The 13,238-nt window shown below is 64.9% G+C and overlaps 1 protein-coding gene across 23 annotated transcripts in view; it reads left to right on the plus strand.

Moving 5' to 3' along the window:
- The first annotated feature begins 1,695 nt into the window (after positions 1-1,695).
- Positions 1,696-13,238, plus strand: part of NRXN2 (neurexin 2) — a 109,597-nt gene continuing 98,054 nt past the window's right edge. For 17 of the 23 annotated variants that reach the window (XM_070068859.2, XM_070068909.2, XM_070068894.2 and 14 more), the window contains exons 1-2: positions 1,696-1,929; positions 10,325-11,292. In XM_070068859.2, the coding sequence (XP_069924960.1) occupies positions 10,563-11,292 (730 nt within the window). In that variant the 5' untranslated portion in view covers positions 1,696-1,929; positions 10,325-10,562. The remainder of the gene's footprint in view (positions 1,930-10,324; positions 11,293-13,238) is intronic. The other 6 variants (XM_070068869.2, XM_070068871.2, XM_070068917.2 and 3 more) reach the window with 1 other exon arrangement.

Consider the following 13,238-nt stretch of genomic DNA (forward strand, 5'->3'; position numbering starts at 1 on the left):
TGGGGGGAGGGGCAGCAAGGTGCAGCAGCTACAGCTGACCTTTCCTGCCCTTGATGGGCAAGCTGGGGGTGGGGCTGGCAGGCAGGTGTTCACGCTTCCTCTGCTCCCAGGCATGTCTGAGGAACCAGGTCTCCGTGAGTCACGGTACCTGTCCGTCTGTCCAGTGATGCCCTGGCGCATAGATGAACAGTGTGTGTGTGGGCTGTGGGAGGAGGAGCAGAGGGGGATGGGCAGGGCAGTGGCCTGGGGGGTCAGAGAGGCAATTTCAGAGCCACAGCCCCTGACTCAGCAGTTCTGCTTCTCTGGCTCCTCCAGTGGCCTTTGTGGGGATGGCCCGAGGGTCTCTTCAAGGTCAGTGGGGACCTGGCTCTGGGATCCCCTTCCTCAGCCCTGCAACCTGGGCCCCCCAGTCACCCCTTCACAGACTGGGGTGACCTTCTGGTGGGCAGACAGCCATGCTCACCTCAGTGCAGTGCCTTGGGGGCAGGACGGTGCTGTGGGCTGGCTCCCAGTGCATCTCTCCCCCCCACCCCGGGCGTGTATTTGCCTCTGTGTGCACGAACTGTGTGTGCATGTTCTTGGGCAAGTAGGTGCTTTCTGTGGGTGTCTTAGTACGGTGGCCATTTCTACAAGTGTCCCTGTGGGATGCTCTGTGTCCAGGCGTGGGTGTGAGAGTGCCCCGTGCGCACATGCGGGCATGAGTGGTGGAAAGTACTCGCTCTCGCCTAGTGCCCCGGGCCGGGCCGGCTACCACCAGAGCTTGCAATGAAACCAGGGTCCCGGCATGAGCTAGCACACACACGCACATGCACACGCGCGCACACACCTCCAGAAGCCCAGGGTCCAACTTTGTGGCACACCCTAGGCGAGGTGCACCTTGCAGCAGCTGAAAGTGACAGGGTGCCCTGCCCCTCCCCCCCACAGGCAGGGTGATGCCGCCCTCCTAGGGACCTGCACGGCAGTCCCACACTCTGAAACTCCCGACTGGAGGGGCTGCTGGTAGCTCTCTTGGTGAGCAGGCACGTGCAGCTGCAACCCAGCCCCAAACCCACCACTGCCGCAGCCCAGAGTCCCAGGCAGCACTGGGAGTCTGGTTTCAAACTTGGATTCCCATGAGGTAGGGCTGGAACCCTCAAGCTACCAGGTCTGCCCTGCCCCATCGCCCCCCCCCCCCCCCAATCCCTGCCCAGCAGCGGTGGCAAGAGCGCCTGTTCCCCAGGCTCCTTGCAGCCCAAACCCGCCCCTGGGCGCAGCCAGCAGAGGGCACTGCGGCCCAGACCCCGCATGGGCCCGCTCCCTCGGAGCCCCAAGTCCAGGTCCACAGCCTCTCCTATGGTTTGTCCCAGCCCTGGGCGCTGCCGCACGGACCCGCCACCGGGATGGGGGATGGTGATGGTGCGGGACTCGGGGGCCCGACCCAGTGGGCGGCAGGCTAGGGCGCCTGGGCTCCCGGAAAAGACGCTGAAGCTGGGGTGGCGTCTGCCCGGTTGGGGCCCCGGGCGCCTGGGCTAAGGCCCTCGAGAGGCGGGGAAGAGCTCCATGCCCTGGGGCCGGGACGCCTGGGTTCCGCACGGGGGAGGGAGCTGGGCTCGTGGAGCCGCCGGGCTGACGGCCTCTGCGCCTTCCCATTGGCGGCGCCGCTCGTCCGTTAGCGCAGCGTGGCCCAATGCGTGCGCGCAGGGGGCGGGCGCTGGTGCTGATGCTGCCGTCAGTCGGTGTTGCAGGGATGCGGCGGCGGGAGCAGCCGCCCTGACTCGCGGAGCATCCTCCTCGGAGCGGCACCGCGGCGGGGCGGGCGGGGACGCGGCGGGGAACGAGAGAGGCGCGAGGCGGCCGACGCCGCTGGCCCCGGCCCTGCCACCCGCCGGAGACGGGGCAGCCCCGGGGCTCTGATCCCCACCCTCCAGCTCCTGGAGCCCCCAGAACCAGGTATGGGAGGGGGGGCTGCGGCGGAGCCGGGCGGGGGGCGGGAGCCGATCGGGGGAGGGGAGCGGATCGGAGGGGTGGGGGAGGCTGGAAGGAGGCTGGGGGGCGGGGGCGCCGCGCTGGGTGACAGCGAGAGGCAAAGCCGCTAGGGGCTTTGGGGGTCGGGGCTCCCCGTGGGAGGGGCATCAGCCCTGAGCTGGGGCGAACGGAGGGAGGGTCGTTGGGGGAAGGGATGGGAGAGAAGGAGGGGCATCCTGAGGGCTGTGAGGGGGGCGCTGAAGGGAGTCCCCAGTCTGTGCTCGCCCCCCGGGCTGCCACAGTGCTGAGCTGAGGGGCTGGAAAGCCGCTGCGCTCTGAAGGGTCTGGGAGGGAGAGACCCGCGAGGAACTGGGCTTCGTGGGAGGAGAAGGAGAGGAGAGGAGTGAAGAGGAAAGGAGCAAGGGCCAGGCCAAGGGCTCCGTCTGGGGGAAGCCATCGGGGACCGGGCTTTCCTGGGGGAGGGGAGCCAAGGGGAGCGGAGGTTACCGGGCGGGAGCAGAGGGGAAGGTGCCAAGGTGCTGGAGGCAGAGATGGGTCTGTGCCGGTGGGGAGCTGAGCAAGATGGGGGCCGGAGGGAGAGCGGCGGAAGCTTGCGGTGGGGGGGGGGAGGCTGGGGTTACGAGGGAGGGAGACTGGGAAATCAGTGGGAGGGGGCTTGTGCCGGGGTGGGAATGCACTGGGGGCGGTGACACGGTTCTGGTCAGGGAACGCTGCAGGGGGAGAGGAAGCTGTAGGGCCCTGGGCTTGCTCCCCCACCCCTAAGAGGAGGGGGCCATTTCTCACGTCCCTGCCTCCTCCCCCAGACTGCTGTGGGTTCTCTGGGCTGGGGCATTAGCTCCCGGCACCCTTGATGGGCTCCTGGAGGCAAAATTGGTTCAGGGGGTGGGAGGGGGCTGTTGTTTCCTTTACTCTCACACCCCTCGTGAGTCCTGGGAGAGGGCATTTGGTGCCTCGTTGAAGCGGCAGGGGCTGGAGAGGGCTGCTTCTTGGTGCCTGGAGTGCAAGGGGAGGCCGTGCAGACCCCAAGTGAGAAAACACATCTTAGGGGCTCAGTCTCAGGTCTCCAGTCCTCTGGGCTGCTTTGGGGGCTTCCGGTCTTTGCATGTGCTGGGAGGTGGGGTGGGCGAGGACCTCCCCTTCATTCTTTTCCTTCCTCTTGACCACCATCCCAGTGTCTGAGTGTTCCTTCTGGGGACGGTGGACTTTGGGTTTTACGTCTTTGCCAGACGAGAAGGAGAGAGAGAGAGAGAGAGAGAGAGAGAGAGAAGGGAGACAGAGAGGAGGGAGGCCGGCTGGCCCCTCAGCTGTGCATGGCCTTCTCTTTCGTGGGAGCTTCAGTCTCTCGGGTCCCTAACTCCTCTTACCTCCACGAGTGGCTCCAAGGGACGCTGGCCAAATCCAAGGCTGGACCGGATCTTCCCTGGGCAGGGAGCAGGGGCCTCCTGGGGGCTTCACGCGCACTAGGGAAAGTCTTCTCAAAGATAAAAAAAAAAAAAAAAAAAAAAGAAAGTCTTCTCAGACTGGAAATGTCCTGAGATCCCCGGGGTGGGCGGGACTGACCGGCTGGCAGTGGCTGCCAGGGACTTCTCTCCAGGAGCCCAGGCCGGGGCTGAATCCCAGAGAGGAGGGGGCTGGGTTGCAGGAGGGGATGTTGGGAGCTTCGCTTCCCTTCCAGGCTCTCAGTCTCCACCTGGGTCCAGCTGCTGTGTCCCACGCACCCTTGCCAGTGACACAGACACTCTGACACGGACATACAGGCTCAGTGGCACCCACCCAGACACACCTACACAGACACGTACACCTGCACACACAATCCACCTCCCAGCAGCACACCGCCCACACTCCCCGCCCAGAGACTGCCACACCTCTGCCTGCCTCAGAGACCTCCCCCAGCCGCCCTCTTTCCCTGTGCACAGCACGCTCATGGCCCCTGCCTGTCCACAGAGCCCCCACATGGCGCTGCAAGCCTCACCCTCATGCATACAGTCCCTCTCCCCTCTCTCCCCTTCCCAGGCATGCACACAGGCACACCTGTGTTCCTGCCATACACTGCTTCACTCCCTGGGCTCCCCCCGCCCCACGCCTCCACCTCCATGCACACACAGCCATCATCCTGGGCACACCAGCTGCCCCACCCCCCATCGTTAAGTACCATGGGCTTGTCTGCATCCTCAGCCTTCACCTGGGCCTTTGTGTGTGTGCACTTGCGTGTGCACACTGGTGGCACACACAGGTGTGCTGACACACCCTTCAGTCCTCGGCTCATCCCCGGGCCTCTCTCCCACTTTCATTCTCTGTCTCTCTTATTTTTGCATTCCCAGAAAGCCCCCTGGGCCCCTTCGGACCCTGCTAATGATCCCTTCCGGTGTGCAGGTGCCCTGCTCCCCCCTCCCCCGAGTCATCCTCACTCGCAGGGGCCAGCCCTGATCCGTGCTGGCACCACAGACACTCAGGGCATTCATTCCAAGCTCCCGAGCCCAGCCCCCATGAGGATGTCCCGGCTTGCGCTCCCACCACGGTGCCCTGCCCACGCTGCTGCTCCATCTGCTGGTGCGGCTCTCCTGCCTGGCCCTTCCACCCCCACGGGCCTGTGGGCTCCTGGAGACTCATTCGCCCAATAGTCTAGCACACATTTCCGACGCCGCCTTGTTGTCATGCACAGAGCTGTGGTGCTGCCGCCACTACCATTCAACATGGTGGTGTGGGGTGAGGCTGTGGGGACTCCGCCTGTTCCCTCATGGCTAGAATGGGACTCCTGATACCCACCCCAAGGGGCTGTTAGGACCAGACGATCTATTGTGCACCTGCTGTGTGCCTGGCCCCGTGCTGAGTGCTCTGTGAGCTCCATTTCCTCTGATGTGTTTGTTGGGCACACAGAAGCACCCCAGCACAGGACGGCTACCCTTCCCGTCACTGTAGTCATCGCCCCTAGACAGCACACACACCTGTCAGGGATAGCTTTAGGAGCATCCCCAGGCACCTCATGCTTACTCACAGGGCTGCCCGCCTGGCTCCTCTGCGCTGTGGGGCGCCCCAGCTGTTCTGTGTGGGACACGGGTGCGCACAGCACTCCCACTGCTGCCCCCTCCCTGCCCAGCCCACACCCCTGTGCTCTGGCCCTCACTCCGTGCAGTCGCACTGTCACGTCTCCATCCCCAGCCCACTGGTTCCCTCTGCCCCGCACACCTGCAGTGGCTTCATCATGCGCACCTCCTGCAGCCACCCTGTGTCCAGTCCCCCTCAGGCTCCTCTGCACACACACACAGGGGGGCCACAGACACACCTGCTCCCTCCCAGCCCTGCTGCTGCTTGTCCCTTGCCTTCAGACCTCCTTGTCCCTTCTCCTGCCCTCCTAGGTGGGAGGAGGTGCCCAGCCAGTGGAGGAAGGCTTGGGGGTTCCACTGAACTCAATCCGAGTCCCAGTTCTGGCGCTCACGAGCTGTGTGACCTTGGGCAGGGACAGTGTCTGCCTTGTTCAGTCCCCCACTAGGCCCTCAATGGGGAGGCTCCGGGGAGAAACACCGGACACACGTAGTTTGGCAAACTGTGAAAGGCTACAGTGAGGAGTTTTCAAAGTCATCGCTGGCACACACCGACTTTCCCACGCTTTCATTTCTGCTGGGCTTGGTGCTAAGCACCTTACACATAGGAATTCTGATTCTGACAATGCTACCATGATCTCCTAACACCTCAGGAACTTGGAGCACAGAGCGGCTAAGCGACTTGCCACGGGTCACACAGCTAGAGTTGGTGTTTGGACCCAGGCTCCAGAGCCGGTACCTTCTAGTGGCACGGAGCTGCCCTTGCGGCTGGGTGTGGACCTGCTCCAGTGTTCCCTGGGCTCTGCTAGTTCTTCAGGCCTGGAAGGAAGGAACAGGATGGGGAGAGGGGAATGGTGGCGGGGTGGGAGGGAAAGGAGACCCTCCCAAAGACCTTCTGCACCTGAAAGGGGGTGGAGCAGTCTGTGTCTCTGGTGCTTCTGGGCCCCCTCCTGAGCGCCTCTGAGCAAGCCATGCTGCCTCAGCTCCAACACCTCCACACACAGGAAACTCGCCCCTCCCCACCCCTACTCACTGTTGGATGCTCTAGATAGCCAGCAAGTTCCTCCTTCGCTTCAGCCAAAATCTGCCCGCCCCGTAGCACGCACTTCTCCCACCTGTCCACGGGCTGCCTTCTGGGGCCACCAGAATGTGTGTAAACGCAGCTCTTCCTCCCTGCAGCCTGGGGGAGGCCCCTGCTGTCTCACTCCCAGCTGGCAGGAGAGGATGCTGGCTGCTGGCGTGAGCAGAGGCGAGCCAGAGGGAGGCTGGCGTTCCCACGGCGGGAGCAGGGCGTGTGTGTGAAGTGTGGGTCTGGCCACAGAAGGGGCTGTGTGGATGCTGGGAGGCGCCTGCGGTCCAGGGGCGCAGCCAGGGTGGGCCAGGGCTCACTCATTCCGGACCTCGCATCCACAGCTCAGTCTGTGCTGCACGTGTGGGCACTGAGGCCCGGGCTCAGGCAGGAAGGCTTGGGGCTGGCTCAGCCGGTGCAGCGTTGGCACGGAGAAGGGGGCGGCTGTGGTCTTGCTTTTCTGTGCAGCCCTGGGTCAGTTAGTGCCCCCTCTCTGGACTCAGTCCCCACCTGAAAGACATCAGAGCGTGAGCTCGGGGGCCTCAGTCTTCAGACCCAGGGTGGGCTCAGAGCCCAGACACTCCCTGCTGCCCGTGGATGGTGCAGGGCGGAAGGGGAGGCACAGACTTTGAGGCCAGCAAACCTCCTCACCAGCACCGTGACCTTAGGCGAGTGAATCTGTGGTTCTCAGCTCCATTTCCTTGTTGTGAGACTGGCTGACAGAAACACCTTCTGGAATCCAGTGGTGCCCAGGGGGTGAGCAGCCTGGTGCCTGATCCAGAGTTGGGGAGTCCTGAAGTTGCAGGCCAAATGCCACGGTGGCACTGGCAGGGCTGTTGGGTGACAAGTAGGAGGCTGTCGGGCTCAGGAGGACCCAGGAAGAGCTGGGGACAGAATGGCCAGGGGCCCTGAGGCCAGTTTTCTCTCCTCTTTCCAGCCCTCCTGCTGCCCTCATCACTGGTACAAGGTTGCAGGGGCCCTCTGTGGGTTGGGGGCACTAGAGAGCAGAGGACGCATGGTCAGCAGGGGTTGCCGGTGGGCTCTGCACTGACTGGCAGTGAGCGGGCAGGCTACCTGCTGCAGTGGCCGCGGTGCTGGGTCTGAGGGGGACAGTGCCTGGACACGGTGGGTGCAGGGGGGCTTCCGCTGCACTGCAGGGGCCTGGGGGAGGGGCGATTGCCTTGCACAGCTCCAGGGGAGGCACCACTGTGTAGTTGGGCAAGGCTCTGGCCCTGGCCCACAGGGACCAGATCTTTGCTGCTGAGGTGGGAGAGCTGAGTAGCTGGAGCTAAGAAGGGCTGGTGCATCCTAGGTCAGCAGGACCCCTTGTGTGTGTCCTGGGAGCAGGGGCAGGCTGCAGGCCGTGTCAGCTAAGACTGGCCCTGGGCTGGGGGAGGCTGGAGGGAGGGGGAAGGAGTGGCGAGGAGCAGCAGGTGTCCTGGGCTCTGCAGGGCGGGGTGGGGTGGGGAGGACCCAGGTGTCCGCTCACAGCTCTCTTGGGGCTGTCTCTGCCTGGCGAGCCTCAAGCTGCGCCAAGGGTCTCTGGGTCCCCAGGGAGAGGCCTCGAGGGGTGGGGTGGGGGAGAGCTGGGGCCTCCTCCTGGTCAGCCCTGCAGCCCCCGTCCCCCTGGCGCCAAGCCAGGCTGCCCGCGCTGCAGAGCTTCGGGCTGCGGGCAGAATGAGCAATGAGCTGGAGGGGCCCAGCCCAGCCCCTGCCCTTGCTGCTCCCCGGAGGCCACCATGTGTGTGGCCAGCCTGGCCCCCATAGCCGCTCTCAGTCTCGTGCCATGGTGGCTCCCACCACCCCCTCCACACCCAGACCAGTGGAGTCACCCCCTCCTGGACTGTCACCCCTTCCCCCGCCTCAGCTCCCCACCAGGTAATGTTCCCATTCCTGCTGGCTCTGGTGGCCTCCTCCCACTTCCTGAACAGAGGTGGCCCTGCCCCCAGGTGTCTCAGGAACCCCTCTGCCTGCTCCTGAGAGTAGGGATGGGAGCATGCAGGGGAGGGGGTGGCGGTGGGGCCGAGCCCCGCCCTCTGCCGAGCTGGGGGTGAGTGGCCAGCGGCACGCAAGCCTGTTCCCTCCACCGGCAGAAATCAATAGCTAATTAATTCCCTCCCCAAATAGTGTCCGCAGGTGGGGCGGGGCTGGGAGAGAGACGGACAAAGGCGAGGCCAGGCTGGGATTGAGACCCCAGCAGGGGAGGGAGAGGGACAAGGTTGACTCTTCGAGCCTCTGCTGGGGGTCTCTGGCTGCCCCTTTAGAAAAAGAGGAAGGACTTGGCCTTTCTGTGCCTGCAAGCCTCAGGAACCCCTGCCCCTGCCCCAGGCTGGGGTGGGGGTGCATGTGTGTGTGTGGGGGTGAGGGCGTCAATCAGGATGGGAGCAGGTGCTGCATTTAATTTGATTGGCTAATTAGCCTGCGCATGTTAATTATCTCCATTACCCAATGAGGAGAGGCAGTGGCAAAGCTATATATAACCCCGACAGTGTTTGTAGGGAGTAGGGGCTGTGTGCCTGAGTCTCCTCCCCACTGCCTGGGAAGGGCGCTGGAGCAGGAGCCTGGGTCCCCCCTGGGGCCGGCAGGACGGGCAGGGCAGGGGTCAGGAGCAGGAGGACCGGAACAGGGGACGGCTGGGTTTGGAGGTCTCCTGCTTGTGGCTTCCCCTTCGGAGGTCTTCTCCGCCCCCCTTCCTTTTGCACACGTGCCACTCCACCCCTACCTCTTGTGACTCTGCCACTCCCCACACTGCACTGTTTCTGGGGGTGGGGGTGCCTGGGCTCCTCCCCTCTCCAAGTCAGCCTCCTCCTCTTCTCTGGTTCCCACCTTTCAGAGTCACACCTGTGGCTGCCGCGCCCTTTGTCTCCTCCTGGGGACGCTGGAGCCAGGCAGGCTTGGGTCTGGGTTCCGGTTCCCTGCTGAGTGGCTGTGTGACCTTGGGAGAGTCCCGAGGCTTCTCTCCCTGGGCTTCCCCAGTGGCGAATGGGGAATGATGGGACTTCTTAGAGCCATTAAGTAAAGTGACATTTGTAAAAATGTCCAGGATCAGGCCGTGACAGATGCTGTTTGAATTTGGAATTCAATTTTCCGTCTTCTCTTTCTGCTCGCCCCATCAGACCACCTTTTGCCTCCACTACTCTCCGGGCTCTGCCCGGATACACACACTCCCTTCCCTTCCTCCTCTTCTCCCCCTCCTCAATCTTTCCCCATCTCTTCCTAAACTCTGGCCCCTCCCTGCTTCTCTCCTAGGCTTCTCCCCACCTCTTTCCCTCTCTCCCTCCCCAAAATAAAATCAATGCAATATTCAGGAGGGTTGTTGGATATAAATAATTACGACTTGGAGTTTAACGAGATGCAAATTCCCCTCCCTGGCGTGGGGTATAAATTGCTCTCTGACAGCCAGTTACAAGGGTAATCATTTCAGAAAGGCAATTTTATGCAAATGAGCTTGCCTGCTCCTGGTGGATCCCCCAGCCCTGGGTGGGGGGCCAGGAGGAGCTGGGCTGTGAAGAGAACACAGGTAGTGGGGCGGTCCTGACGCTAGAGACGGAGACTCAGGGTGGCAAGACCTGGGCTGGGCCCAGGAAGGGGCGAGTGTGCTTTGAGGGCGATCGGAAACATGAGCTTGGGTGCCTGCGCCCTCGCACGGGTGGCTGGCGACAGCTGGGGACCCGGATACCTGGGTCCTGGCTGGCTGTTCTCTCTTGCCCCCTTCCCAGCCCGGTTACTGTGTGCGATATCATTGGTGAATTGGCATTTAATTAATCCCAATGAATTATTTAGCAACTTCATTATCCAGCATCAAGAACTGATGAGGGAGGGAGAGTTGTAGCCGGAGGTGGGAGCTGCGCACCGGCTCACCGGCTGGGGAAGCTGGGGGTCTCCAGCGGGGGCGGAGTCCTAGGCGGGGCCCTTGAGGAGCTGGCCGTGGTGCTGACGCCCAGTTCCTTTGAAAGGGGCAGGGTGAGGGCAGCTGGGCTGGCTTCTACTGGACTCCCAGGGGTCACTTCCGCGGCTGGCCGTATCCCAGACCAATCACGCCCCAGAAAGCGCCCTCTCTCCCCCTGGTGCTGGACTCCCAGGTCCACGGTGGTGTCTCTTCCTTGGAGATCCTGTCCAGGTCGGGGCAGACCCCTTAGGTTCAAGAGAGAGACAGCTGGGTGCCCGCTGGTTGAACGGGGAGCCAGACGCCGCCGGCCGCCCTCCTTGGAGCCCCCTCATTAACCCCTTTCCCTCTGTTTCCTCGCAGGCAGCCCCTCATCCATCGGAGCCCGCGGCGGGAGAGCGGCGCCGCAGTCCCCGCCCAGGGGAAGCCGGCACCGGGGCCGCTGCGCGCCTTGCCCCTCGGCCAGGCCCATGGCCCTGTGACCCGGCGAGGGAGCCCCGCTCCGCGCGGGGGGCGCCCGGCCCCCTCCCCGCCCCATGTGCCCGCGGCTCTGAAGCCTGAGCGGGGCCGGGGGCCGGGCGGGGCCGGGGCCGCCGGAGGCATGGCGCCCGGGGGCCCGTGGCGGCCGCCACGGTTGCTGCTGCTGCTGCCGCTGCTCCTGGTGCTGACGGCGGGCGCGGACGGCCTGGAGTTCGGCGGCGGCCCCGGGCAGTGGGCTCGCTACGCGCGCTGGGCGGGCGCGGCGAGCAGCGGCGAGCTCAGCTTCAGCCTGCGCACGAACGCCACGCGCGCGCTGCTGCTCTACCTGGACGACGGCGGCGACTGCGACTTTCTGGAGCTGCTGCTGGTGGACGGGCGGCTCCGGCTGCGCTTCACGCTTTCGTGCGCCGAGCCGGCCACGCTGCAGCTGGACACGCCGGTGGCCGACGACCGCTGGCACATGGTGCTGCTGACCCGCGACGCGCGCCGCACGGCGCTGGCGGTGGACGGCGAGGCCCGCGCCGCCGAGGTGCGTTCCAAGCGGCGCGAGATGCAGGTGGCCAGCGACCTGTTCGTGGGCGGCATCCCGCCAGACGTGCGCCTCTCGGCGCTCACGCTCAGCACCGTCAAGTACGAGCCGCCCTTCCGCGGCCTGTTGGCCAACCTGAAGCTGGGCGAGCGGCCCCCAGCGCTGCTGGGCAGCCAGGGCCTGCGCGGTGCCGCCGCCGACCCGCTGTGCGCGCCCGCACGCAACCCTTGCGCCAACGGCGGCCTCTGCACCGTGCTGGCGCCCGGCGAGGTGGGCTGCGACTGCAGCCACACGGGCTTCGGCGGCAAGTTTTGCAACGAAGGTGAGCCCCGGGCGCCGCCGCCGGGCCCTGCGCGCGGCCGGGATGGCTGGGGGGTCCCGGGGGCGGTGGCTGGAGGAGGTGGGAGCGCGCGGGTCCGCGCAGGAGGGCGGGTCGGCCACCGGAGGCGTGGCCGGGGGCGTGGCCAGAGTCCTGTGGCGGCCTGTGGTGGTCGGGGGGCTGGGTAGCCCGTCTCACAGGGGCCTGTGAGGGGCGAGGGTCGGGCGTGTGAGGTCTTCGCGGCCCTGAGGCTGTGGGAGGCGCCTATGGGAGGCAGTGGGTAGGGCCTGTGGGGGCGGATCCTGTGATATAGTGTGGGCGGGGCCTGAGGGGCCCTGTGGGTGTGACCTGCACGGCGGAGCCAATGTGAACTCGTCCTAGGAGACTGTGGGCGGATCCGTGGGCGGGGCTTGAAGGGGGCGGGTAGAGGTCGGCCGGAGCGGCGGTGGGCGAGCGCCCGCCGGTAAAGGGCGGGAAGTGGGGCCTTGAGCGCCGACGGGATGGCGGATGGGGGCCCAAGCGCGAGGGCGGTGGGCGTGGGGAGGGCTCGGCACGCGCTGCCGGGGCGGGTAAGGGAGGCTGGGGGTTGCGAGACGGGGGCTGCACCCGCCCGGAGGGCGGGAAGCGAGCGTTTCTTTTTCCCCTCAGACCGCTCAGAGCCGCGGAGAGTGACGGGGAAGCGAGGGAGACGGAGGCCGAGGCGGCTTCTCAGGCTCCTGTCTGGGGCTTGACGGTTTTGGCGAGGGGCGGAAGGGGCTGGTGGTCTCTCTGCCGGGCGAGAGACTGCGAGTGGCGGCTTGAACTGTAGACGTCGGAAGCCCGGCCGCCGCGGGCTGAGGTGGGGTCACCGCGCCGGGCCCGGGGTGCGGGGCTGGGTACCAGCAGCCCACGGCGGGGAGGCTCTGGTGACGGGCGGGCCGGCGTCTTGCGGAGGCTGGGCTGTAGGTTTGGTGGGGGTGAGGGAAGGGGGCTCCCCTGGGGCTGGCTGGGCTCCTGGGGGAGGGTCCCCTTCAGCTTGGGGCGGGTTGGCCCCGGCGCTCCCCGGAGCCCTGGGAGCGCGCGTGTCTGCGCTCCCCGTGGCCGAGTTTGTGGGGCTCTGTGCACCGGCGCGTGTGTGGCCCGGGCGGGGGGGGGGGGGGCTGGGTTCTGGAGAGGATTCTGATCGCTTGTTGTAAGCCGTGGAAGATGAACCCGTGCGTAAGGGGGCGGGTTTTGGGTGGTTTCTGGGGGGCCGGTAGTGCAAGGCTGCGAGTCTCTCTCTAGGAACTGTGTGTGTGAAGCGACACCTTCTCGCTTTTTCTCCGAGGAGCTCAGGTGCTCCCTAAACTGTGAGATCGGTGTCTGTGTCGCTGCAGGCGGGCCCGCGCAGCCGGCGGTGTGGAATTGATGTGTGAATGGGGGTCAGCGCAGCAGTGTTGGCGTAGAAGCAGCGGAGCTGGGAGAGCGAGTGGCACACACGTGTCGGTGTGTGCTCCGTGTAGCCGGCTCCTCTTGTGCTGTGTGAAGGAGTCGAGACGTCAGCAAGACTCCTGGAGTCTGAAGACCCTCCCCAGGACCTTAACCCGATTCACTGGTTCCTAGGACCCCCTCCCCACCAAACCTTTCTAAGCAGACCATATGAACCAGCCTCTTAATTTGATGGAGGGGAGGATTGAGCTATGGACAGTTGCGGTACCTGGTCACGGTCTCACTGGTGGCTGAATCGAGCCTGGGTGTGTGAAAAATGCAGTCCGAGACACCCGGATCAGCCAGAGTCCTTGTATCCATTCCCCGAGAAGGCACTCACTGGCTAGTCACCCAGTGACCCCGAGAAGGTGTGTGCTTCGGAATGCGGGTTGTGCGGTTGTGTGTAAAATGTGTTTGAGTAATTGTGTGTGTAAGGGATGGTTGGGTATATCATATAGGTGTGCCAGATGTGTGTCAGACAGCTTTCTAAAAAAATAATTAAT

The sequence above is a fragment of the Oryctolagus cuniculus genome, chromosome 1 (genome assembly GCF_051225735.1).
Source record: "Oryctolagus cuniculus isolate XC-2025 breed Fujian yellow rabbit chromosome 1, ASM5122573v1, whole genome shotgun sequence".
NCBI lineage: Eukaryota > Metazoa > Chordata > Mammalia > Lagomorpha > Leporidae > Oryctolagus > Oryctolagus cuniculus.